Source organism: Asterias rubens, chromosome 4 (assembly GCF_902459465.1).
Source record: "Asterias rubens chromosome 4, eAstRub1.3, whole genome shotgun sequence".
Taxonomy (NCBI): Eukaryota; Metazoa; Echinodermata; class Asteroidea; order Forcipulatida; family Asteriidae; genus Asterias; species Asterias rubens.
In genome coordinates, this window is record NC_047065.1 from 1,517,527 (window position 1) to 1,543,612 (window position 26,086).

A 26,086-nucleotide genomic window follows, 5' to 3' on the forward strand; every position below is an offset into this window, starting at 1 on the left:
ATTTAATTGTGCAGCGCCTCGAAAAGTGAATGTCGTCTGCTCACTTTTCGACTAGAGTTTAGTAAGTCTGTTAGAGCGCCCTCTCTTGTTCGAAAGAGAACCCTCGATATAAAGTTATTAATTGCTTTTTTTTAAATAAATGTATTTCGGACAAAAAGAAATTCATTCATGTGGCATTGTGGTACAATTGTGAACAAGAGTGTTGATAGTCTGCAAAATTTTCTACTCTAAAATTATTGGTCTGGAAGCTCGTCATATTTTTCTAGTCTAGACTAGACTATAGTTTTAGCCTTTTTAAATATTATTTCTCCTTTCCCGTTTTTGTTACAATATTTTTTTTATTTAGTATAAAAGACCCCATTGTTACCTGCTGATCAGTATCTCAGCTTTGTTAACTTGAAATTGATCACATTTTAACAAGAATAGTAAAATGCATGGCTTTGTGAACAACTGCTTCTTAATACTCGGGAGACAACTTAACGGTCTAATGTTAGGACGCCCTCTGTTGGCCGTTATTTGAAAACTTAACAAAATTGACGATGCGGTAGTTTTCGGACGCCCTGTTTGTGTGACACTGTCCCGTAATTACAGAGAGGGAAAACTAAATGTACCACTTTTAAGACTTACTAATATTAAATAAATAGACCTTTCTTTTGTTGGTAAACAAACCGCCTTGGTTGGCATGGTCGGCCGAATGTTAGTAAAACACTCAATCATAAAAACAGATGTTTTAACAAAATTCAACATTTTCTGCCAATTTTAAATTAAATAAATACCTCTCATGATAAGTTGTTTTGTTTTAAACAAAATCAACAAATTTGGTTACATTGTTAACAAAAATAGCGATCTATTCTTAATTTGCACTTATGGCTTTCCATAGTCTTCCAATCTGGGTTGGCAAAAACTTGGGCTGTGACGTTGCAAAAGAAAGGTCTATAACTATTTATGCAATTGTTCATTTTGGTAAGTCATAAAGTGCTACATGTTATTGTCCTCTCTGCAATTACCTGGGTTATCACCACTATTTAGATTTTTAACTGAAGCACTTCTACAGGAACAGATCAGTGTTTTTAACTTGAAAACTACGTTAGAAAAAAAACCACGAAACCATAAAAACAAAACAATAATCAAAGCATTTGAGGCTTTAATAATACATTTTCAAAATGTCCATAGATTTACGTTAAACTTACAAGGTTTGAAGATAATGATAGTGGAAAGCTTCCCTTCAAATATTACTTACTGAGGTGCTGTAGTTTTTGAGAAATGAGTAAAACAATGTCATGAAAATACGTTTGTAAATGATTAAAATCATTTTCGTCTCATGAGACGAAAATTAGTTTCATGGCATTGTTTTACTCATTTCCCCAAAACTACAGCACCTCAGCACGTAATATTTTCAGGGAAGCTTTCTACTATCATTATCTTCAAACTGTGTAAGTTTAGTGTAAATCTGTGGACATTGTGGTTTTTGTCCCACAATCTGTGGACATTGTGGTTTTTGTCCCACAAAAGTTACATACACCCTCTTACAAAAAAAAACCGAAAAAGGTGTTGCTGGCAAAGACCTCACTTTACTCAAGACAAAAATTGCAAGAAAAAAGAAGCTCTCTTAGTACTTGACTTTAATCAAAATTACAGCAGTTTTCTGAAACACTTCATGATAACAAAGTTATAAAAAAAATCGATAGTGGTATGATAAGGTTGGAGGGACAACTGAGAAAAACAAAATACTAAATATTCTTATTCAGTAGTAGGATACCCAGATGTTGTGTCATTTGTAAGTTCTTTTTATCCAAGTAGTCGTAAAAGCGCCAGTTTAGAAAGTCTTCATAAAGTTGCCTATAAGAGTCAGGTCCCCTGTTGAATTTTGCTAAACACAGAACTTTCTCAAGCAATATTATCTTCTGTGAACTGTGACACTTTTTAAATAACTTTTCAAAGTCAATTTAGATGCATACTGGTAATTAAAGTTTAAAATTAAAATGTATATAGTTTTTTAAATGACCTGGGCCGGCAAACAACTAATATTACTTGAACGCATCACATAAACATCCTCCACTAACCGCAACCCCCCCCCCCAAGTCTTGACATCTTCGTTTTTACTTCCAACAGTAAAAAATATCTAAAAGTATATTTCCCTTTAAACAAACTAATTAATTGCCAATCCTTCACTCTGTGTTTCGTGGCTGTGCTGTGTTTGTAAGTCACTCAACTTTTTCTTGAGAACTGACAGACCCGTGAGAACGATCGTCTCTGGTTTGAGGGCGCCACACGACTCAACGTTGACCCAGAACTTCCTTGGGTTACTTGTGGGGTCAAAATGGGCCTCAGCTACAAAGAGAAAAAAATAACACTATTTTCTAAAAAAATGTACTATGAATATTTCTGAAATGGACCCCAAAGTATACTGGTTCCCTATTAAAAGAAAAACAAAAAGCAAACTGCACATATGATGATAAATAAACATTTTGTAAATATTTTGTATTAAAATAATCGGTCGATAAAACTTTATATGGCCCAAATTATTTAAACTGAAGGAAAGCTTGATGAGCTCTTAAAAGTCTGAAGGAAAAAAACAGTCAAAAACCAGGAAATGTGGGAAAAACATTTGAGAGGTGCCTGAGGGTCATGTCACACGAGAGGCAATCTAAAGGCAACCTCCAAAAAGAAAAGCCATTCACATTTTGACGAATAACTCCTGTGCTACCAAAGTGTTCCTTTTGCATGTACTGCAGTCGGTCGCCTCCAAGTTGCACGTAAAAGTTGCCTCGTGTGACAAGGCCCTTAAGGATGTATCTGGTAACATCCTTTTTGGTCTTAAGGCCTTGTCACACAAGGCAACCTTTGCAGGCAACTTGGGGGCAACCAACTGCAGTGCATGCTACAGGACCACTTTGTACGCACACAAATAATTTGTTGAACATTGTCTTGTGATTCCCAAGAAAAAAAGGGTAAAGATTGAAATGTGAATGTCTTTTGTTCTTAAAACTGATTGTCTTACATGGCCCTTACTATGCAATTCCAAATCTAGCATCGGCAAGCAGAATCCAATGGTGGATTTTGATGGATACATGGTTAGTCGGAACTTACGTGTGTCTTCATCCAGCTCTGTGAATTCACTCTTCGGCCATTCCTCTGGTTTAGGGAACACTGTGTTTCTGAAAGCATTGTCTGGATCATATTCAAACGCAACAGCAGCTGTGGGGATCCATTTGGCATGCTCTTTACCGAAGCCTTTTCTCGCAAAGGCGTGGAATTTCAACTCCTGCCCTTTGCGGAGCTTGACAATTAGGATATCTACACAGGAAAATAACAAATGCGCCCAATGAAGAAGCATTATATTGTTTTAAACAAAACATTTTCAAAGTTGATTATTAAGGGGTGAGAGTCTCACCCATTGGTGACAAAACAGTCCGAAACTAGGATTTAAATTTTTAGGAGGCATTTCTACCTTTTGGTTACCCTGGAGTTTACATTTCACAGAGCTTTTAGGAACAGTGTCCTGAGCACTAGAGAAGAAGATCAAAAAGCAGATTTCTTTACTTTTCGAAAAATTAATCACTAATTTTCTTCACAAGGCTGATTTAAAAAGTCTGAATTCAGTTAAAAGTCTAGTCTGAATTCAGTTAAAAGTCTCTCTCTGTTAGTGCAAAAATTTCCCTTAAAAGCAAAAACAAAATGCTTTGCAATTGAATACTTACCGTCTGTTTCACCATACTCGCTTGATTCATCCTCTCTGTGTCTTGAGGTCACCTGAGGTCAAATGTCACAGGTCAATTTTGTGGTTATCAAAAACTGGGTAAAAACATCCCAATACTCACAGTGAGACTGAGTTCACAACTAACGTTTTCCGAACCACTAACCGGCATTGTACTGGCATTGTAAATAAGCCCAAAAAATAAAGACATTATCAAAAAAGAGTACATCTGTAGCTATACTATAAGTAAGATTTGAAACTTTGCATGGTGGAAAAAACCATATGGAAAGTTTTGCGGTAACACCATTTAATGACTATAGATAGACTATGCCAACCTGTAATACTATGATATGCAGGCTGTTGGCCTCGTCGCCTTTGAAAGCTTTCTCCAAAAGACGATTAGAGCATACTGATTAAAACGTCGAGTTGAAACCATCGGTTCTTTTCAGAACCACCCCAACTCATTTAGAGATAGTCATTACATGGTGTTACATCAAACCTTTCCATATAGCTATACTATAGCTGAAAACTAGGTTCGGCAACTTACCGGTACTACTTTGGGGTTGTTTGAGATGAGATCTCTGGATGTAACATGCCGTGTCTGATCGTCCGTGCATTTGACATCGAGGATGAATTCTACAGAGCAGTCTGCGCAAAATTCCTCACAATTACAATCCTTCAAGAGAGATGTGGGAGAAGATGAGGTACATGTAGATTATTGAAGAAGGCAAGATGGAAAATGAATCTTATTTTATGCAAAGTAGTTTAAACACTACTACTCTTGGAAACATTTTCCAGCGAGTGGACCAACCGTTTTAGACCATTCAACTGGACAGGTTGTGTATGGTGGCACAACTGTGCATAGAACTGTGGTTCGTACGTGTCATGTGTAGTGACATAATATTGCAGGCTGGCATAGTTTATCTATCATTGAAAACCACAGTGGATGATATTGAATGGTGAGACGGTAGGAGGGTTGACTATGTGTTATGTGGATCCATACATTCACCAATGATTTCATATTGCTGAATGGACTGGCATAGAGCATCTATCATTCAGAACCACAGTGGATGATATTGAATGGTCTGACGGTAGGAGGGTTGACTATTATATATTATATTGTGTGGATCGATATATTCACCAATGATGTTATATTGCTGACTCATGTAGTGTATCATTCAGTTCAGAACCACAAGGGATGATATTGAATGGTTAGACAGTAGGAGGGTTGACTGTGTAGTCGATGCACTCACCACATGATATCACACAGCAGGCTGGCATCGATAAATCAAAACCACAGGGATTATATTAAATGGTCAGATAGTAGGATGGTTAGTAGCCTTGCTTTAAACCAAGCAGATTATTTTTCAACAAACATGAGTTGACAGGGAGAGGAGAAAAGAGGAGAAAAGAAGCATTCTTGACTCCTGTGAATTATACTGGTTGATGGAATTATGTGATGTTCTTCCTTTTTGTGGAACTTTTTGGTGATGTTTGTTTTTAGTTTCTTTTGGTTTCTTCCTTTGGGGTATTTCCGTTTACAGCTTACCCTATTATAGTTCATCCCATCAACAACATCATCACTTGTTAAGGGAATCAAACCTGAAAATAAAACACAACAAAGAGTATAGAAATTACATCTTAAATTGCAGCTGATAGAGTATGGATAAGACATTCTCGTAACAATTGTTTGCTCTTTTCTCAGCAAATAGACACTGTTCAGCTGAAACTTCAACGGATGACCTTTATTGTATCTTTCTTGCTAGTTTGCCTAATCAGCATTATGCTGACAAAAACCAAACTATGACTCTCCATTTAACTCGTGGCATATTGAACTATAACCACAATAATTGTCCCTTGTTGGTCAAGTTGGGTTGTTATAACAGTAACAAGCTCGGTCATCTTCCACCCTTCTTTCCACCACTCCTGGGCCCACCCCTGTCCCTCGTTGCACAGGCTTGCATTTGCAACCTTAGTTGCGATAACGCAAACCTCCTCCCGACGACAAAATATTTTCTCAAGGGTGTTTTGAGTGTTATGAAAGGATTCATTCGACATTGAGCATCAAGCTCATGTTCTTAGAATTTGCATCATGATTTTCGAAAGTATTAAAAAAGAGGCAAATCTAGAAACTAGCTGTCGAAATTGTATGTGTTGGACCAAATTCCTATTTTGCAACAAAACCTGCTCGTAACCCTTCAGCTTTGCTGTTGGGAGTAGGGTTACGTTATTGCAAACTATTGCAACCTATGCCAGTACCAAACTATGGATTTTACCCACTCACCCACTCGTTGTGAAATGAACTCATCGTGGAGCACTGAGCTATTTGCCTCAATCTGGATCCAATCAATGGCGATTGTTGGTGTTTCTGCGATGAATACTCGACGAAGACTGTTTGCAACACTGTAACATAAAACAAAACAAAACACAAAGAACACCTTAGTAATTGATTGATAACCAAATCAACCACAAAACAAAAATAAAATGAAATGGACAACATTTCCAATCTGTTCATAACTTGTTTCATTCATGATTTAAAAACAAAATTAGCAGTTTAGTTCAATGTTATGTTTCCAATAGTAATAGTAGAATTTCAATGAGGGCTTTCGTCAGAATGACATCAATGATGCACCAGATGTCTTAATTTAAATAACACAATCAGATTCTTCACTTTGAACAGTCGTTCCAATTCCAGTCTCTGCGCTCGAACGAAGCCTCATGTACATTTCATACGTGAAGGTCGGCTTATCAGAATGCCATGAACTTGCATTGCAGACGACAGAGGCTTACTTTTACAAATGAAGAACATACAATAAAAAAAAAAAAACTTTCTCCCCGTTTTAACTTTTAGTTAGGCCTACTTGAGCTGAGGGAGCTTTGTAACAGGAACAATTTGGGAAAAGTTTCCGTATGGCGCCACCACTTTTTCATTCGAAATAAAATAATATAGTATCTATTGACCTGATTGATATATCCCTTTTTGTAAAAATGAGTGAAAAAGTGGTGGCGCCATACGGAAAGTTATCCACAATTTGAGTTGTTTTCTTTTTTAACTGCTTTATAATAAAGTTTTTGACCAATTAAAATAATGGTCAAAATAATAGACTACAGATATAGCGCCCTCATGTGGCGGAGTTGTCACAAAAAAGTTTTGACACCGCATGAACTGTTGTTTTTTACCTCAAATCAGTGTCCTCAATGACAAATTTGACGTTGTCTTCTTTTAGTTCCGTAATACTAATTGTTGGTTGATTGGCGTACGGCATTGTAGAAATTCTTCATCTACGTAAAGTGTTACTTTAGGCACAAAAACTTCACGTCGTATGCCGAACACATACAAACAACACACATGTTTATAGCAAAATCAGAAAATAACAACAAACAGACTGGTACCCAAACATTACTCATTCACATACAGTGGTATGAAGCCTGGAATTAACACCATCCTCGTTGGTAATTTGTTAAGATTACACAACAAAACAATAATTTACATATAACATAATTCTAAAATACAATTATTAAATACCGTGTTATGAATTTAATTTATTATTAATAAAATATTGTTTACTCAAACTTTAAATTGACTGTTACAAAAAATACATTTAAATCAAACAATCTGAAAGAGACTAACACTTTCTTTTGGTCTCATGAAAAGTAAATTTTTAGTAATGAATTTTTAGCTAGAGAATCATTCAAAATGAGCTCTTTTTCAGACAGTGCGTTGATTGAAAAGCTTTCTGGTCTAACCAACTCTCAGCAGAGTATCCAGACAATGTCACTATGGCTGATTCACCACAGGAAACACGCCAAGAAGATTGTTAAAATTTGGTTTGGAGAACTCATGAAAGGTAATTTTGAGTATTGAATGCTAGTGAAATGAATGGAGTGTCATGGCTGGCTGTTCATTTTCCGGCAGGTGTGGATTGCGGGGGCGGGGTGGGGGGGGGGGGTAAATAATATTATTAATGGATTTTTTAGACAATGTTTTATATGCATCTCCGTCCAGTGAATTTGTTAAAAAATACTTACTTCTGTTTGATCGTGATATCGAGCTATTATTTTAATTGTGTAATATAGGCCTATTAGTATTATAGTAAAAAAGGTATTTATTGTAAATTAAAATAAAAATAAAAAATAATAGTAATAGACCTTATGCATTGACGTCATCTTTGAGGTCAAACGGTGACAAAACAATCAAAACGCACATAGATTGGCAAATGAACAACTTCCTTTTGACCTCAATGCGGGGGCGCCGTACTGAAATGACGTCATGTGCATAAAATAAGGTCTATACTCAAAGTTGATTTTAAAATGCAGATTTTATTTAGAAACTGATAAAAATGGAGATTAGTTAATTGTTTATTATACAAATTTATAGAATTGAATATTAGTTATTATGAATAGACAGGGTTTCGTCTCTTGTCCAATTCCAAGTTACTCGACCCAAAGACGCACTTTCAAAGTTTGAATAATATATCTGGCAATGGCATATGTAGTTGTTGTGATAATCGTAACTTACCCTCTTCCCAACGGCGCGTAGGGATGGGGGTTACAATTTTTGCAACTATGGCATTTTGTAGCCGTTACACCAGTAATGTCAATGTTAAAAAACCAATGTTGGGACTTTGGACTGGTTTCTGTCTAATTTATCGTGTGTTATTTCTGATGCTGTTTGGCTGTTAATTTTCTTATTTTTTCATTAACTTGCATTTTCGTTTTTTGTAAAGCCAAGACACGTCACAAACTTGTGTTCATCTATCTTGCAAATGATGTGGTGCAAAATGGCAAGAAGAAGGGGGGAGAGTTCACTAAGGAATTCAGCACAGCCATCCACAACGCATTTATCCATGTTATGGAGTAAGTCTGTAATCAACATTTGCCAAAAAGAATATTTTAAAAAATTAACCCTCATGGACAACCCTCCTACTGTCTTACCCTTTAATATCATCCATTGGTGTTAAATTTTAGATTTAAGCATGCTCTTCAACAATATAATTTATGCTGTGAATCATCATCTTGTGTGAGGGAATGCATCTATGTACACAGTACAAAGTTAATTTTGCATTTTTGTATGATAACGCAAATGTCAATTTTGTATTTGTTGCTGGATCTACATCTACACAGTACACAGTCAACCCTCCGACTGTCGGATCATTTCCATCAGCTACTGGTTTTTAATGATAGATAATCTATGCCAGCATACAAAGTGATATTAAAATGCATATCTACACAGTACACAGTCAACCCTTCTACTGTCAGACCACTCAATACCACCCACTGTGGTTTTAAATAATGGATACTATGCCAGCCTAGATATGATATCAATTGGTGAATGCATACATAGTTAGTTTTCTTGCAAGGTTATGGCACAACATAAACTTCAAGACCTTGAACTCTGCCCAGGGGCACAGCAATTTTCCTCTGGTAAGGGGCACTCTATGAGAAAATTTTTATGGAACTTTGCAAAGGGCACCACAGGAAAACCACAGGGCACCACAGGAAAACCACAGGGCACCACAGGAAAACCACAGGGCACCACAGCAATTCATGCAGGTGCTGTGGGTTATTTCGATGCCTGCACAACTGTTTCAAATGGTTGGTCGACAACTTGCTCAAAAATTGTACAAAGAGGTGGAGGGTTAAAAACAGTGATAATTATTTTTTTTTTAAACTATTTTTCATTTGAATTTCCCCTCTTTAATAGAACCGCAGAAGATGAGAAAACGAAAAAGGCACTAGCAAGAGTGCTAAGTGTATGGGCAGAGAGATGTGTGTTCCATTCCCACTTGCTGCTTAAAATGACATCAACTCTCTCAGGTAGGTTTAAATCGTCGAACAAAATCATCATTTCCATCGGGATGTCTTCACCCATGGTAGGATAAAGCCCTCCTTCAGCAATCTCCATTCTCTTTTCTGTCACTTATCATTCTACTCCATGCCAGGTCCCCATTGCTTAGAGCTGCTTAGCAGAAATGTTCTGCTTAGCAGAAATGAACAGTGTACCAATGATTTAACATTGTGTACTCTAAATAAATACATACTTTCTTAAATTACCCAACTGAAAATTCAACTTTTGACCCCTTCTCCATAAATACCCCAATGCATCAAATCCAACTGTAGGATAAGCACATCATATATCAGACATATATTTTCCTTTCTTTATGGCCAAATGCTGATCTGCTTTATATGGCCTCATGAGTTTGACTGTTCAGCATTCAGCATTTGCTGATTGTGTAAAGCCACAATCATTGGGTACACATCTTTGTTCCTGTCCATTTTATGAACAAAAGTTTGAAGACCACTGATTTAGCAGTTATTTCATTGATTTTGAAGTGCTTGATTTTGTCAAATAGGGTTACTGAACATTTTTCTGTTGTTCATTTGGTCTCTTGTTCATTTGGGCTTAACACGCTTGCATGCAGATAGGTTGACTTTTCGGTAGAGATTGTTAACTCTGATGGGCTGGTGTAATTTCTTGCAGGTGGAGAACCAGTAGTGAAGAAATCGCGACATCGCGAGCCTCAACATAGAGATGGGCGTCGAGGTGAATCACGCCACCATCGCTCTCAGCGTAAACCTTCACCAGCCACCGCCCCGCCTCAGTCAGACTCGGAGAGCCTCAATGAAGAAGCCCCTAAGAAGGAGCAACAATTTGAAGGCTCATTCGGGGAGAAGTTTGAGGCGTTGCACGAGTTACTTGATGGAGAGGGAGATGAGGAGGAAGAAGAACATGTAGACCCAGAAGAAGTCCCAGATGTAAGTCTTGGGCCGTCTCATTTTAATATTGGAAGGAGAAGATAACTCGAAATAACCCACAGCACCCACAGCAATTGCTGTGGTGCCCTGTGCTTTTGCTGTAGTGCCCTTCGCAAAGTTCCAATGCAAATTTAAGTTTTCCTCATTGAAGTGCCCTTGTGCCCTTTGTTAAGTTCCAATGGAAATTAAAATGTTCCTTGTGGAAGTGCCCCTTACACCATGGTCAGAGGAAAAATGCTGTGCTCCTTCAGGAACAAAATTCAAGGCCTGCCAATAATTTGGATAAAGATCACCGATTTAGGGAAGTGACGCCTGCTCTAAAGCTAACACAAAGCAGAAGAACAGAATATCCTACAAGAATGAGAAATGTCAGACTTTCATCAGAATTCAGATATTTTTGTTAGGTATAATGAGATCCTGCTCTTTGACCTGCTTCTCTAGCAATGAGTTTACCTTTCCAAGAAGCTCATTGAACTCAATAAATCTAGGGGTACCAAAAGGTGGAAATCCATCGGACTAACATTCATCCTAAAGTTTGTTCAAACCCTTTTTTTCAGTAATAACTTTCACCCCTGATCTGCCCTGAAATGTACCTGTGGCCCAGGTATTACCATCACACGCACACTGTCATATCAGACAGAAAAGTGATTGCAACAGTTTTGGGGTAAAACAAACTGTATATACAGTTTGTACAGTTTGTTTTACCCCAAAACTGTTGCAATCGTTTTTTTGTTTTGCACAAGTAACTAAAGTGTTCCTCGTTTTCTTGAAGGCTGATGAGATAGTACAAGCTCTTCAGGATATGGATAACTCAGCTTCAAGTGATGCCGTTGTGAGGGAACAGATCGCAAAATTGCCTCCCGAAGTTCAGGATACCAGCCTGCTGGAAAAGATTGAAGGTTTGTCTTATTGGCCGAGGGGTTTTATTAAAAAATGTTAAAGACACTGGACACTATTGGTAATTGTCAAAGACCAGTCTTCTCACTTGGTGTATCTCAACATATGAATGTAAATTGCCTTGTGTCACATGATGGAATTTCTTTTTAAATAAATTTTTGTAAATTTAATAATTGCTATTCAGACACAGAAGGTGCGGACCGACTGTCAGCGTTGGTGAACGATGCCTGCTCTCTCCTCGATGACTACAACGTTAGATTATCCCTAGAGTTGGAAGACAGACAACACGTCATGAAGATGCTGAAAAACTACAGAATATCACAGCAACAGAAACTCAAAGCATCAGAAGAGAAACTTAAGGTCAGAAACACTCAATTTCTTTCAATTACATTTTGCACCCTAGCAACAAACACTCTCCTGCCAGAAGAATTTTGTGTTCAAAAGTTTGACCAGCTGCCATTTATGACTATTAAATTATTGTATCAAAATACAACATTGTATGAAGCATGGATTGCATTTTTTTATCAATTTGCATAATCAGTTCAATTTTTCAATTGATTGTTTTGTTAACACTTAGCCTTCTTCCTTGTCAAACCCTCTTCCAGGACTTTGAAGCCAAGCTGACCAAAGTGACCATGGTGCGCAAGGACCTTGAATCTCATATACAGAATCTACCAGACCTGACGCTACTGCCAGACGTCACTGGGGGGTTAGCACCCCTGCCCTCTGCTGGTGACCTCTTCTCCATTTGAAGCCAGTCAGAGGTCAAAGTCTGACCTGAACTTAACAAACTGAGCTGAACTTAAATCTGCGTCAACTTGATATCTGGTCAAACGGTTTGCTATAAACTCAGATAATCTGTGTTGAAGATGAACCTATTACCTCCAGATTTCATTTCAAGTGGTGTTGCTAACTGAAGTACCTGTAAGGAATTGAGAGTACAGCTGGACCAGTGCTTTACACACTAAACGAGTTATCACACCCAAATCGGAAGCTGAACCTTGGACCATTCTTTTCATGGTCAAGCACCAATTGCTAACTACCCTTGTGCTCAGACAGTCCCTGTGATCCAGGAATTCTCATAAGAATGGCAGTTTATCTTCCACACTCAACCCCTAAAAAATATCAAGACACTTTATCGGTTTGATTTGTTACTTTTGAAACTGTTATTTCCACTGATTAAATCATTGGTGTGAAGAAATTTTTGTTAAACATAAATGGATTTTTTCCATGTTTGCCCAAAGAGAATAGAACTTACATGGGCCCAATTTCATAGAGCTGCTTATACATAAAAAGCTGCTGAGCACAACAAAATTATGCTTACCAGAATAAGGTTACCAGCTAAAATATCATCTTCTTGTAAGAAATGTAGCTGGTATCCTGCAAAGTTGTGCTTAGCACAAACATGTTAAGCAATATTTTCTGCTTAAAGCAACTCTATAATATAAAATAGAGCCCAGCTTGTAACCCTTAACGCAAGGCTAAAAGGGCCATACATCGCTTGGGGCATTTTATCATCTGTTTCCACTGCCCCATTTTATTTCCTTGGTTAACCCTCCTACTCTTTGTACTATTTTCCAGCGAGTACCAACCAGTTATAACCAATCAGCTGTCTATAGGCGTTGCATTTTGTAGCAGTTTATCACACAGAACTACACACATTTGTTATTATGTACAGTCAACTCTTGTTATATAACGAGGCTTTAGAGACTGGCCAAATTACCTTTTTATAACAGAATTGTTATAAGAGGACAGCCAAACAAAGAAACGCAAAGCAGAAATGAGATTCAGGACTTCAAAATGTACTATTTATAAGCAGAACCTCTCTTAACGGTGCTCTTTACATTGAGAACCGACTGCATATGACTTCAAGTCAAAAAATATTGTATTGCAGGCTGGCATAAATTATCTATCATTACATAATAATAACTGGATTTATATAGCGCCAAATTACCAAAGGTGAACGATGGATATTCAAACAGTAGGAGGGTTACAGATGTATTGTTGAAGTTTTACTTCATCTTTTGTAAAGTTTATTCAAACTTGACAAAGCCAAATATTATAGCAAGCTTTTGTACAAGTTTGATGAGGATGTGCAGGTGTAAATAAATAATAACAAATAAATGCTTTGTGTTTTTGTGCTTTGCTGGGAAACTTAACTTAGTTTCACTTGGGTGTTCTTTTTTCTTCTTGTCATTTGATTCACATTTTTCATGATATGGTCAAATAACTGGATACATTGTCTTGTGGTGAGGGCTGATTTAAAATGTTATTTTTCCGGTTTGCTTCTGCAAATTTATAAGAATTTACAATTGTATCTCGTTAATGTTGAGTTACTCCATCATTAAGAAGATGCTCTCCACCCCCAAATTGTGGCACCCCCACCTATTGTGTCTTTGTGTGGAATTCTGTAGAGTATTTTAGTGGGGGGGGGGGGGGGGGGGCGGGGGTACTTCTGTATGTTAGGAAAATATAACTTTTTTTTGGGGGGGGGGTATCTCTTCTGCCCTCGTATGGTAAACCCCTAGAGCTTTTTTTGGTGAAAAAATGGCTTCTAGTTGCAATTTGTCGCAACTCTCTCAGAGTCAATCCACAGCTCTGTAGACTGCCTCCAACCTCCATCCAGTGTGTTTTAAACAAAAGCAAGTCCCATCCAATGGCCTAAATGTTATTTACACACCACTGAGGCACAACCATCGCCATTATTTCAATACAAGTTCAAGCCTTACTTTTTTTTGTTAAATAGTACATAAATACACTACGTGCAGATTTAAAGGTCAGTGAAATAGTCAACGACTATTGCATGATTTGAAATAAATACACGTCAAACAGTTTCTGACTGGCCGGGCCAGGTACCGGCAAATCACACACACCTCCACCAGTACCATCCATCGCGAACTTCCGTGATCGACAAGTCTCTAAAAAACACCTTCCAGAATTTCACCAGGCTCCAAGTAGAAAATGGCTTCTACGTTTTTAACTGACGACCAGGCATGGCAGGCTCTGCAGAAGTACTTCGATGCGAGTGGGAAGAAAATCAACGTTCTGGAGATGTTCAAAAATGACCCCGAACGATTCAAGAAATTTAGTCTCGCGTGAGTATTTCCGACTGAGTGAACACGGTGTGTTTTTAGCACCCAACCATTTGTAAACTTTGATAGAAAAGTTGAAGTGGCTGTGTTTTTGCAAAGTCATGCCGAATCAACAAAATAATTGCCGTATAATTATCTGTTTCTCTTTGTTGTTAATGTTGTAATTCTCAATAATTTATAAATAACAAATTGAGCTAAAAATTTACTATTTTATTGTAAATGTAAGTCACAAGTGATTTTTGTATTGTTTTTTTTTTAAACAGGCTGGTTAACAAATGGTGCGTTTACTTCCTTATATATAGACCTTATGCATTGATGTCTTCCAGCTGCCATCTTGGTAGAAAAACAGTGACGAAACAATCGAAACGCACAGATTTGTACGCGCGGCGCACAGGATTGCCCAATGAACAATCTCCTTTTGACCTCTAGGTGAGGGCGCCCTACTGAAATGACGTCATGTGCATAAGGTCTATTAATGCTGAGCTAGCTCTACCCTTAGTTGCTACCCCGCCTCTAGCCCCATTTGGGTCCAATTGACTCTGTTTCCTTGGCCTCAGCACCATTGCAAATATAATGTTGTGCCCTCTTGGATTTTTCTTCTGCGAACTGCATCACTGATCGAATGCCAATAATGGACACATGCCAATATAGGCCTACTTGTTAATAGCCAGTTTGTGGTTTTTTTTTTAACATCACATGTTTCAGTTGAAACACTAATTTTTGAGAGTGAACTTTTAAAATTGTCTCAATGAACTTGCTCATTGAAGGTAGTTGCGATATCGTAACCCTCCTCCCGACGGTTCGCTGAGGAGGGTTACGTTATCGCAAATTGAAGGAGGCGTACACCTAATTCATTTTACGTTGAGATCCCTTTAACCAATGACCTCTTGAGTAAGGTGTGTGAGACTGGGCGCTCTACCAACTAAGAATCCTTCCAACACTGCATGTTAGTTCACTCCATTTGCAGAATTTGGTACATTTATTTCCTTGTTGTGGGACCCAGACGTGTTGATGTTTTTAACCTTCACCATTTTATTGACTATCCAGGATTTAACCCTGTTTGTTGAACTAAAGCTTCCTGTTGTGTGTTTGCATAAAATCCAATGCAAATATGCATATTACTTTTAGTTGTTAAAACTTAACAGTTTTCAAGTGTCCATATTGAACTTTTGTGTATAGAGTGTAGTTTCCAGCATACATTGTAATTTAAAAGCAGCATACTGAAATAACTTTGGTGAATTCCATGGTCTAACTCAACTCAACTAGGGAATTGATGTGAAGTAACTTTTGACATAATTTGAATAAGTAATGAAAGTTAATGTAGTGATCTACCCTAAACCAACTGCAAAGCGTGAGCTAATTACTAAGCGCGAGCGTGCGCTGGGGGGTTAAGAATTTGATTATTAGTGCTTTATGACTGGTTTGTACATTGTATTAATGCCGCAGTTGTTAAAATTATTGTTATGAGTTGAGGCCAGGCTATTGTGTTATACAAACCTACAAGCGCGAGCGTGCGCGCGGTTGGTTTGGAATTAAGAATATTGTGATTTAGAAGATAATTAATAACAAGGTTTGGAATAAAGAAAAGGAATGTAAAAGGAAGAGTTTAGTTTGAGCTAGACTGGAGAACAGGAGGGTTCGAGAAGAGAACTCTTAATAAAATCATTTATCGTGACATCAACTTACTTTCGAGTTCAACTTGTCATTTGTTTGTTCTGTGGCGAACTTTAATTATTCAACGTCAACTTCAAGGTCAAGCCCTCCCGATTAACTTACTAGTATCTACTACTCCGCACGTACGTGAGGAAGAAGGACCCAAACCCAACCAAGAATATTACATTAATAACAAATAATTTCAGTCAGCTAGGCAATATAATTTTACTGTGGTTTAAATTTAACACAGGATCATTTGTAAAACTCAAGGGAAACTGACTTGTTAAATTTTAAAGGATTTTAGGGTTGAACAAAAAAATTGCTGAGAGCAGATTTGGACCAACAAACCTACAACATGCTATTGAGCCCTATGTTGGCTGTCTCCTTATTTTGTCAATATCTTTCTTCGGGGGTGCCAGTCAGAAGCCGTGTTGCCAGGGATCAGGTATCGTTAAGGATATCAACTTTTTATTTCGGATATCAAATTACAAGGGAACCTGACTGGGTAAATTTTAAATGATTTGAGGTTGAATTATAAGACAAATTGACTAGAGCGGGATTTGAACCTGACACCTTAAAATTCTGGAAGCTGAAGTCAAGACTGAAATGTTGACCATTTCCTTTTTTTATCCAGGTTACCGTTAGGAGACGGCAGTGGGGATCTGCTCCTGGACTTCTCTAAGAATCTTATCAACGAGGAAACCTTCAAACTGCTTATCAATCTGGTAGGGAATAAGGAATCAATTGACCATGTTTGACCTAATGAGGGCGCTTTCAACAGGGAGTTTTATTGCGTCACAATTACAGTTTTATCTTATTTTACTGTCTGTATGTTAATAACAACAGTTTGTTTATTTGTTTTGGATCATGTGAATTCGGTTCACGTAGGCTATGCTTTTATGGTCCAAGTACGGAAAGTAAAATGTTGCCCCTTCAAAAATCAGAAACCATCCCCTATATTTTTTTTTGGGGGGGGGGGGGGGTTCGACTGATTCTACACAGACAAGCCAGGGACCTGTTTCATAGAGGTGCTTAAGCACAAAGAAGTAGCTAAGCACAGCAAAATAAAGGTTATCAGCCAAAATACCATGTCACATCAACAATTTTCACTGGTATTCTGCTAGCTAATTGTTGCTAAGCACACAATTTGAAATGAAAAATTGTCTGCTTAAGCAGCTCTATGAAATTGAGCCCAGAAGTAAATTAAAGTCATCTTCTACAAGGTTCATTTTACTTAAATGTAGGCAAAGTCTCGTAATATTGAAGCAGCACGTGATGGCATGTTCAAGGGAGACAAGATCAACATTACTGAGCAGCGTGCTGTACTCCACGTCGCCCTGCGTAACCGCTCCAACACACCCATCATGGTGGACGGTAAAGATGTCATGCCAGAGGTCAATAAGGTCTTAGCGCAGATGAAGACCTTTACTCAGGTTAGTTTGAGACAATCTCTTCCGGGGTGTAATGAGAAAGAGACATATACAACCCTTACTGTTGGACTTTTTCATGTTCCCATATGCCCCTCTGACTTCCCATTTTTACAGTAAGAAAATGAGCTTTTTGTTGGCGTGGTATGTTTAATTTCACAGCAAAGGTCCTAAATTGTATCATGTGCTAACAATTTTATGATTTGTTAGTTGAAACTTACCTGGATTTTCTTTTTCAATTTCTTCTCTTTGACAAACTTTTCAGGGACATTCAATCAGAATTGGGAACTTATAACCTTAATAGGGTTTTACTTTCTTTATTTCAGGCGGTGCGAAGTGGCGAGTGGAAGGGCTACACAGGAAAATCCATTACAGACATCGTCAATATCGGCATTGGAGGATCTGACCTGGTGAGCGGATGGTTAATAAAGTAACCTTCACAAACAAACAAAAATTAAAATCGCAAAGACGTAGTGGTATCTTTCCTCACCTTAAACCTCTAGGACCCCGATTTGAATACTTACACGCTCAAACAGCGCCCTCACAGAGGTCAAAGAAAGATCTGTCATTGGCTGAGAGTTTTGATCATTCCTATTGTTTGACCTGCAGTGATAGCAGTTCTTTTACAGGACCCTATATATTCATGGCCTAAAGTCTTGTTATAATCCTAGTGCAGGGTCCTGTAATTAGCCTTTTTCTTATTCACTTTCCAGCACCAAATAACTATAGGCCTTTTTTTTATCCATATTCCAGGGCCCTGTAATTAAGAGCCTTTTTCTTATCCATATTCCAGGGCCCAGTAATTAAGAGCCTTTTTCTTACCCATAATCCATGGCCCTATTGTTATAAGCCTTTTTATTATCCATATTCCAGGGCCCTCTAACTATAAGCCTTTTTCTTATCCATTTTCCAGGGCCCTGTGATGGTAACAGAGTCACTGAAGCCCTACAGCGGAGACCTTCGTGTGCATTTTGTTTCCAACATCGATGGAACTCACCTAGCGACAATTCTGAAAAAGCTGAATCCAGAAACGGCTTTGTTTCTTGTAGCATCAAAGGTAGGATTTACGTCATAGTGCCTGCTCACCCCTTCTACCCTAACCATCTAAATCAAGCAGAAAGTTTATTGTGATGGTATGGCCGTAGAGCTAAATTATTAAAATAGTACTATGCTACTCTCTGTAGACAATGTGGCCTGTGACATCACATGTTTACAAAAGAGCCACCAAGCCTGGACTTCCTGCAGGCACTATTTGTACACAGCCTAATGGAAGAAAACATAAAATCTTATATTTTATGGAAATTGCACTGTCCAATTCTTAGCAACTTTTGATATGATGAAAGGGGGCACATCTCAAAACTTGTCCAGTTTTTACTTTCATAACGCTTGGATTTATGTGGAAATTATGACACAAAATGTAAACTTTCCCATATTACCATGTGCAGTATCTTGCCTGCCAGACTAGCCAAAGAATGTATGAGGTCACACTGTAAACAAAGGTCACATGGTCTATAAAGCTGAGAAATACTGTGTGAATAGCTACTCACTTTCAGGGGTGAGAACTTTCAAACTTTTAACTGGATTCAGGCTTTTTAAGCTGTTTTTCCCCATATACACGATCTACTTCTCTAGTACTGAGGACAAAGTTCTTAAAGACAGTGGACACTATTGGTAATTGTCAAAGACCAGTCTTCTCACTTGCTGTATCTCAAAATATGCATAAAATAACAAACCTGTGAAAATTTGAGCTCAATTGGTCGTCGAAAGTTGCAAGATAATAATGAAAGAAAAAAACATCCTTGTCACACGAAGTTGTGTGCTTTCAGATGCTTGATTTCGAGACCTCAAATTCTAAATCTGAGGTCTTGAAATCAAATTTGTGGAAAACAACTTTACTTCAGAGGGAGATGTTTTATACTATCAACAGCTCCCCATTACTCGTTACCAAGTAAATTTTTATGCTAACAATTATTTTGAGTAATTACCAATAGTGTCCACTGCCTTTAAAAGTACTGTGAAGTCCCTCCTATATCTCTGGAGTTACTAACAGGTGAAAATGTCATCCTTTCAACATTCCTTTCGAAATTTGGATCCTAGTTTTCAGACTTTTTTGTCAACAATGACTCTCACCCCTAAAGTGTGTGTGGTAACTCAGCTCTATCTTTCTTTTCCTCCTTCCAGACGTTTACCACTCAAGAGACAATCACCAACGCAACATCAGCCAAGAACTGGCTCCTCTCCTCTGCTAAGGACCCAGCTCATGTTGCTAAGCACTTTGTAGCTCTCTCAACCAATGCTGTAAGTCATCTAGTGTTACCGTCTCTTTACCTGAGGAAAGACCAGCCAATTTCCCCCTAATGTTCAAATAAGACAAGGTCTAAGAAACATGACCATATCACACCTATATTAGAGAAACTCCATTGGCGTCCCATCCGACAGAGAATTCCCAGTGAAAGCAATTACTTTTAAATCACAGATTGCTTAGCCCCACCTTACACTGCAAATCTTCTTGTACCCCACACCCCTTTCACGCACTCTTTGTTCTTCTTCCTCTTAAATGTCCCATAAATGTCACATGTACCATTTGTGAATGGTATCCTGCTCATACAATAGATGTTAAATTTGCATCGGGGATAAAGAATATAAATTTTGGTTTTTACCCATACACCGATGTGTGTTAGCACTGTATACTCAGTACTTTCCCTGAGTCCTGTGAAAAACTGTCACAGGCATACTACTCGGGATGGATTCAAACCCACGACCCTTGCGATTCTAGAGAAGTGTCTTACCACCTAGACTACCAAGATTGCCCGGTAGCTAGAGACATCCTGCTCGTTTCTGCTATGCAGGAATTTGTTAGGCTGCTTAAGCAGCTCTATGAAATTGATTAAAAGTAGCCGTGTTTGTTCACTTAATATTGTGTTTCTTTTCTGTTTCAGGTCAAGGTGACAGAGTTTGGCATTGATGGCAAAAACATGTTCCCCTTTTGGGATGTAAGTAAAAGAACATCTTTTTTTCCCCTTTTTTGAGGGTTGAGAATAAAATCTATATGAGTTCCTTATGAAGGACTCAGCGAGGGGAGGGGAAGAGCTGTAGGCATAAAACTTGAATCATAGTTTATTTAAACCTAAAGTGACAATTAAATAGTTACATTTGTCTAAAATTATTTGAGATTATAATAAATTATGGATTGATTTTTGTTGCTGTTCAATTTTTCTCCAGTGGGTAGGTGGGCGTTACTCCCTCTGGTCTGCGATCGGCCTCTCCATTGCCTTGTACATTGGAATGGACAACTATGAGCAGCTTCTGTCTGGTGCACACTTTATGGATAACCATTTCTGCAACACCCCCCTGGAAAAGAATCTGCCAGTTGTGCTAGCCGTGTTGGGAGTCTGGTACCACAACTTCTTTGGGTGTGAAACTCATGCACTTCTTCCGTATGATCAGGTTGGTTTTTAAAGATGAACTGGTGCCTCTATCTTATGTCACTTTTTGAAGGAAAAGAATACCTTTGGCTTTTTAGCCGTTTTGATTGTTTAATCATAATTATATGAATGTAGATATATACAATAAAACTAACCTGTGACATGTTTTTTTCAAAAGGTGGTCACGTTTTTGAGATATCGCTGAACATCATGGGGACCCAAGATCACACATTAGACTAGAACCAAGAGCCTTTCTCAAACCCGGCTTGGGCTACGGCTAAGGCTAAGGCTCTGCGGGCTGCAAACGCAGCTCGGCCTTTAACCTGCATTTTTTTAGCAGTGCGTATTGCATGCGGTGGTTCGAACATCAGCAGACAGAGCCTGGAGCCCAAGCCAAGGTTTGAGAAAATGTCCAAGAAACAAAGACACTATTATAGTAGAAAACATTGAAGATTATGGTTAGGTTTAGGTATTGAATTTGATTAGGGTAGCATTTCTGTTTAATGTAGATTCAGGATTATTTCCGAAAGCTGTATTGATTCCATTCCTCTTGTTTTGTTTCAGTACATGCACCGCTTCGCAGCTTACTTCCAGCAAGGTGATATGGAATCTAACGGTAAATACATCACGGCATCGACCGGTCGCCGTGTTGAATACACTACAGGACCTATAGTATGGGGAGAGCCGGGTACCAACGGACAACATGCATTCTATCAGCTGATACATCAAGGTAAAGGCCCTCTTGTTGTAGCGTCACCTTTTCTGGAATATCATGGCACAAATACTCCACTTTTCAAATGACACACAAGTTGATATTTTGTTGCAATGTTTTTTTAAAACTATTAAGTATTGTTAATTGGTGAACTGTAGGAATATATACTTCTTGGTTGGTGTAGGAGAAGTAAAACTAATGATTTCAATTACGTCAACTTTTACTCATTTGGTCATTGTAAAAACATTCAAAAATTGGGGGTGGGTCAAAAAAAAATAACTGAAAAATCACAATTTTTGTTTTTGTCCACATAGGTACTCGCATTGTCCCAGCGGACTTCCTAGCACCTGTAGATACACATAATCCCATTGCAGAGGGAATTCATCATGAGGTAAGATCAATCAGTTATTATAAATGGATGTTAATTTTTTTATTTTTTTTTAAATCACACCTGAGTGATTTGCCTGGGGAGTTTTTTCACAGAACTCGGGGAAAGTACTGAATATATACATGTAGTACTAAATACACATTGGTGTAATTAAAAGGGTAAAAACCAAATAATATTTAATGTTTCATTCATACCAATTATATTTATTAATGAATTCAATAATAAATGCAGATTTCTAAAGTGCATTTTCTCCAAAGGTTTGAAAACTGTATAAGTGTAAGAACATTTATGTTTCCTCTAGATCCTTCTAGCTAATTTCCTTGCTCAGACCGAAGCTCTGATGAAAGGCAAGACTCTAGCCCAAGCTGAGGAAGAGCTGAAAGCAGATAAGATGCCGGAGGAGACTAAGAAACGCATCCTTCCACACAAGGTAGTCATACAATCATCACAGACCTACAGCCTTGGTCCTTCCATTGCTGGCCTATTGTTCCCTTTTTAAAGAATTCCTCTCTGGGACAGCATTGTTCCGTTGTTTAGAGGACCCCACATAAATTGCCAGTACAAAAGATTTTTGACCTGATAAATGTTTTAGCCCTCGAGAAAGACAGGGCATTGTTAAGTTTTGCGTACATTTTTATGTTTAGTTTGGTATGAAAACGTTTGTGTTGAGTTGCATGACTAGTTTTGTTGCAGGAGATATATATGTTCAGTTAAAATTAGGAGAGACGTAGTTTGGGTTAATTTACCCTTGTCTTCTTTATCAACGATGTTTTTTTGTTTCTTTCTATGAACCAGGTCTTTGAAGGAAACCGACCTACCAACTCGATCCTATTTCAGAAGTTGAACCCCTTCACCCTAGGGGCGCTTCTTGCGATGTATGAGCATAAGATCTTTACTCAGGGTATTATTTGGGACATCTGTTCCTATGACCAGTGGGGGTAAGTTATGTTGTTCTGCTCACCAACGGTTAACGAAAGAGTATGTTAAATGTGTGCTGTAGTGGTTACTTAACTAGACATGCCAACTCCATACACCACAGTTGACTCTAGAACTGATTCCTCCTCCAGGGTTGAGCTCGGCAAGCAGCTTGCTAAAGTAATCCAACCTGAGCTGAAGGATGATAAACCAGTCGCCAGCCATGACGCTTCGACCAATGGTCTGATTAACTTCATTAAGACCCACCGCAAGAAGTGATGTGATGGGCCTGCATCTAGAAATGGTGACATGCAAGGGATAGGGGTTGGAGAGCAAGGGGTCAGTCGTACCCAGGCCAAAGGTCAAGAGGCCAAAGGTCAAGATGTCAATAGGCTAGAGGTCTCTTCTAGTCAAGTCATTAGGGATAGTGGTAGTAAAGTCTGGTGTGTGTTTTCTAATCTAACAGATGTTAGGACAAGAATTAAGGTCATATTATATGCATGGTGGAAAAGTGCTAAGTAAGTGAGGTTTGTGGTGACATCATTTAAAAATCTCCATTGTGATGATAGATTTTTTCTTGGTGTCATCGCAAACGTTACTTAGGAACAAATGCTGGGTGACAGTAGGAATATGTATGTTTGGGCATTTTGGGTTCTGGATTGTTCCATCAATTTCAAGGATTCTGAATTGTCATTTTCAATTACCCAAATCTTTGCATGAGTTCATCCAAGCATTCATCAAACAACTTCATTACCTTCCACCAACGCTGATGTTTTTTCTCTGTGTGTCTATGAGTGTATTGAATTTAAAAGTGAACCCATTTAATATTTAGTCGTCAAATGATAGTTAAGGTCTGTCGGCTTCTTTTGAGTGGTTGAAATGCAATGGAGCATTGTTTCTTCTGAGATTAGGTAATCTGAATTGTTGCATTATTTTAACTTTTATTGGGAAGGAAAGAAATATTCTCTTATACCATTTTTCTCCATCCATTTTGTGCGTATTATTTTTTCTGTCTTGGATAGCGTTAAGATTTAAAATTTCAATTACAGGTAGGATCATTGGTTGGTTTTCATCAACATAATGTTGATTTATAGGAAACTTGTTTAAAAATAAAGTACTTAGAAATTCTAGCAATTTTAACAAAGTGTACTCTTGTTATTAAATTATAGTTTACCAGTGGTTAAAACTGCCATTGACATGTAGTTACACAAATGTGTACGACTTCTAGAAGAGACCTACACAATGTTGCTACAAGCAATTTATTTGTATAATTGTTGTTTTGTGTTGCAGATTTATGTTGCTGTTTGATGTCAAGTGCAGGTTATCCTTCTGAAAGATTTTAAGAAAGCAATATATATGTATGTGAATATCTGTTTCAGACATTATCTCGTAGTACCTCTAGGGCCAAGTCACACGAGGCAATTTACTGGCAACCAGTTCCAGGCGGTATCCAAGAAGAAAAACCCATATTTCCACATATTTGTCTAGGGAACATTAAGATACTGATATAAAAATGTCCACTGTACTGCAGAAGTGTTCCTTTTTTACATGCTGGGTGCAGTTGGTTGCCTCCAGTTGCCTGTAAAAATTACCTCGTGTGACGAGGCCTGTAGACTGCAAAAACTTTTCACTAATAATAGCATAGTATTTAAGAATTTCCTATTTTTGTATGAATAACATAAAATGTATTTCTAGTTTATGATGAGAGCTCTTCAGGTTTTGTTGTAGGGTGTTTAATAAAAATTATATTGAAAGTTTATTTTGTTAGTTATATTACGCATGAACCATGTCATAGGCTCCACCGGTAATGCTTTGTTTTGGTTTGGTGAAGTCAAAACTTTATGGTACCTCTTTTCACTGTGGTGCTGCAGTCTTTTTTAAAGAAGGCAAAACACAATAATCATGCGAAACGTGTTAATTTTTAAAAGCAACTAATATGTTGTTATTTGCAAAGACTGTTCATCAATAAATACAAAAGTACACTTTAATTTGTCTTGTTTTGTTTGTTAAGGTTCATTCCCCAAAATAAGCAAAATATTTCAAACACCATCCATTCATTTAAAGTTGGTGAGATAAACAATCATAGTTGTCGAGTGTCTCGCTCAATTACACAACTGCCATAACTAGTATTCGAACCCACAATCCAATGCCTTAGCCACCAAATCTTAATCTGCAGCATGCATTTCGCCTGCCCCTAAAGCACATTATAAAAAGTGAATACACCAAAGAAACAAAACTTCACAAGATGTTCATTGTTACATACTGTATTTCCAATGACAGTCATATAATTACAGAATTTATAAATTTCCCAGTATTAACTAAAAACTTATGAAAATATGTAAGCAAAATACCAATAAATTAATAAACAATCAAAAAAGCGCAGAAGAGGAAAAAACCCAAACCTGTTTTCAATATTGAGAGTAGTCTGCTTTTGTCAAGGAAAGAACTATTTGTGAATTAAACTACCTGTTAAATTTGATAGTGGTCTTGTCACCAAGGTAATCCATATTTGGTAAAACATAATAACAAACTATTTTAATTCTTATAACATATGATTCCCTCCAAATCACCTGGTATGATAAGGATTTTTTTAAATGGTGTTTACAAAATATATACTTCTGCATATTAGTTTTACTCATGAGCAATAAGCCAGATTTCTGAAGAAAAACATGGAAAGTTTTAATCTACGGAAAGAATGTCATGTTACTCATCAATTACTGTCCCCTAGTCCTTAGTGGAAAAGTCCAACCATGCCTCTTTCTGGACATGTTATTGGGATGGGTGGGTGGGGAATGAGGGAGTAGGGGTGTTATTTGAAAATCACAGCATGGTGCAAATTTAACAGTCCTCTACACTTTGATGGGATCTTTGTCTCGTATTTACCCTACCGTCACCCTCGGAGGAAATGTATGGACCTAAAATGTGTCCATTGTAGTTTTGACAGCACAACTGGTTACACCCCCCGAGTTGGACATCCCTATATTCCAACACCCAAAGTGTATTTTCCAAGACTTGATTTCAAGTCTATGACAGTTGTTATTTCTCTGCATCAGCCACGCAAAATTCCCCTGCAGATTTGCTATCAATCTCTAACTCGCAATCTTTGTGATCGTGGCCAATTTCG

The 26,086-nt window shown here is 37.8% G+C and overlaps 3 protein-coding genes across 3 annotated transcripts; 2 read left to right on the forward strand and 1 right to left on the reverse strand.

Annotated features, from left to right (window-relative positions):
• Positions 1-1,605: 1,605 nt before the first annotated feature.
• LOC117289751 (DNA-directed RNA polymerase II subunit RPB3-like) lies at positions 1,606-7,062 on the reverse strand. Its single transcript, XM_033771016.1, has 7 exons — positions 6,878-7,062; positions 5,982-6,100; positions 5,247-5,299; positions 4,245-4,373; positions 3,702-3,753; positions 3,091-3,297; positions 1,606-2,331 (listed from the first exon to the last, which is right to left on the reverse strand). The coding sequence occupies exons 1-7, from the start codon at positions 6,961-6,963 to the stop codon at positions 2,150-2,152; spliced, it is 828 nt and encodes a 275-aa protein (XP_033626907.1). The 5' UTR covers positions 6,964-7,062; the 3' UTR covers positions 1,606-2,149.
• Positions 7,063-7,339: 277 nt separating this feature from the next.
• LOC117289709 (regulation of nuclear pre-mRNA domain-containing protein 1B-like) lies at positions 7,340-13,515 on the forward strand. Its single transcript, XM_033770963.1, has 7 exons — positions 7,340-7,545; positions 8,425-8,554; positions 9,402-9,514; positions 10,179-10,453; positions 11,226-11,352; positions 11,535-11,710; positions 11,956-13,515. The coding sequence occupies exons 1-7, from the start codon at positions 7,395-7,397 to the stop codon at positions 12,100-12,102; spliced, it is 1,119 nt and encodes a 372-aa protein (XP_033626854.1). The 5' UTR covers positions 7,340-7,394; the 3' UTR covers positions 12,103-13,515.
• A 693-nt stretch (positions 13,516-14,208) lies between these two features.
• LOC117289648 (glucose-6-phosphate isomerase-like) lies at positions 14,209-25,331 on the forward strand. Its single transcript, XM_033770867.1, has 13 exons — positions 14,209-14,445; positions 16,730-16,820; positions 17,340-17,528; positions 17,849-17,932; positions 18,436-18,579; positions 19,704-19,820; positions 20,462-20,515; positions 20,745-20,969; positions 21,512-21,677; positions 21,974-22,050; positions 22,349-22,477; positions 22,843-22,985; positions 23,115-25,331. Exons 1-13 carry the CDS (start codon positions 14,312-14,314, stop codon positions 23,239-23,241), a joined length of 1,680 nt encoding a protein of 559 aa, XP_033626758.1. The 5' UTR covers positions 14,209-14,311; the 3' UTR covers positions 23,242-25,331.
• The last annotated feature ends 755 nt before the right edge of the window (positions 25,332-26,086 follow it).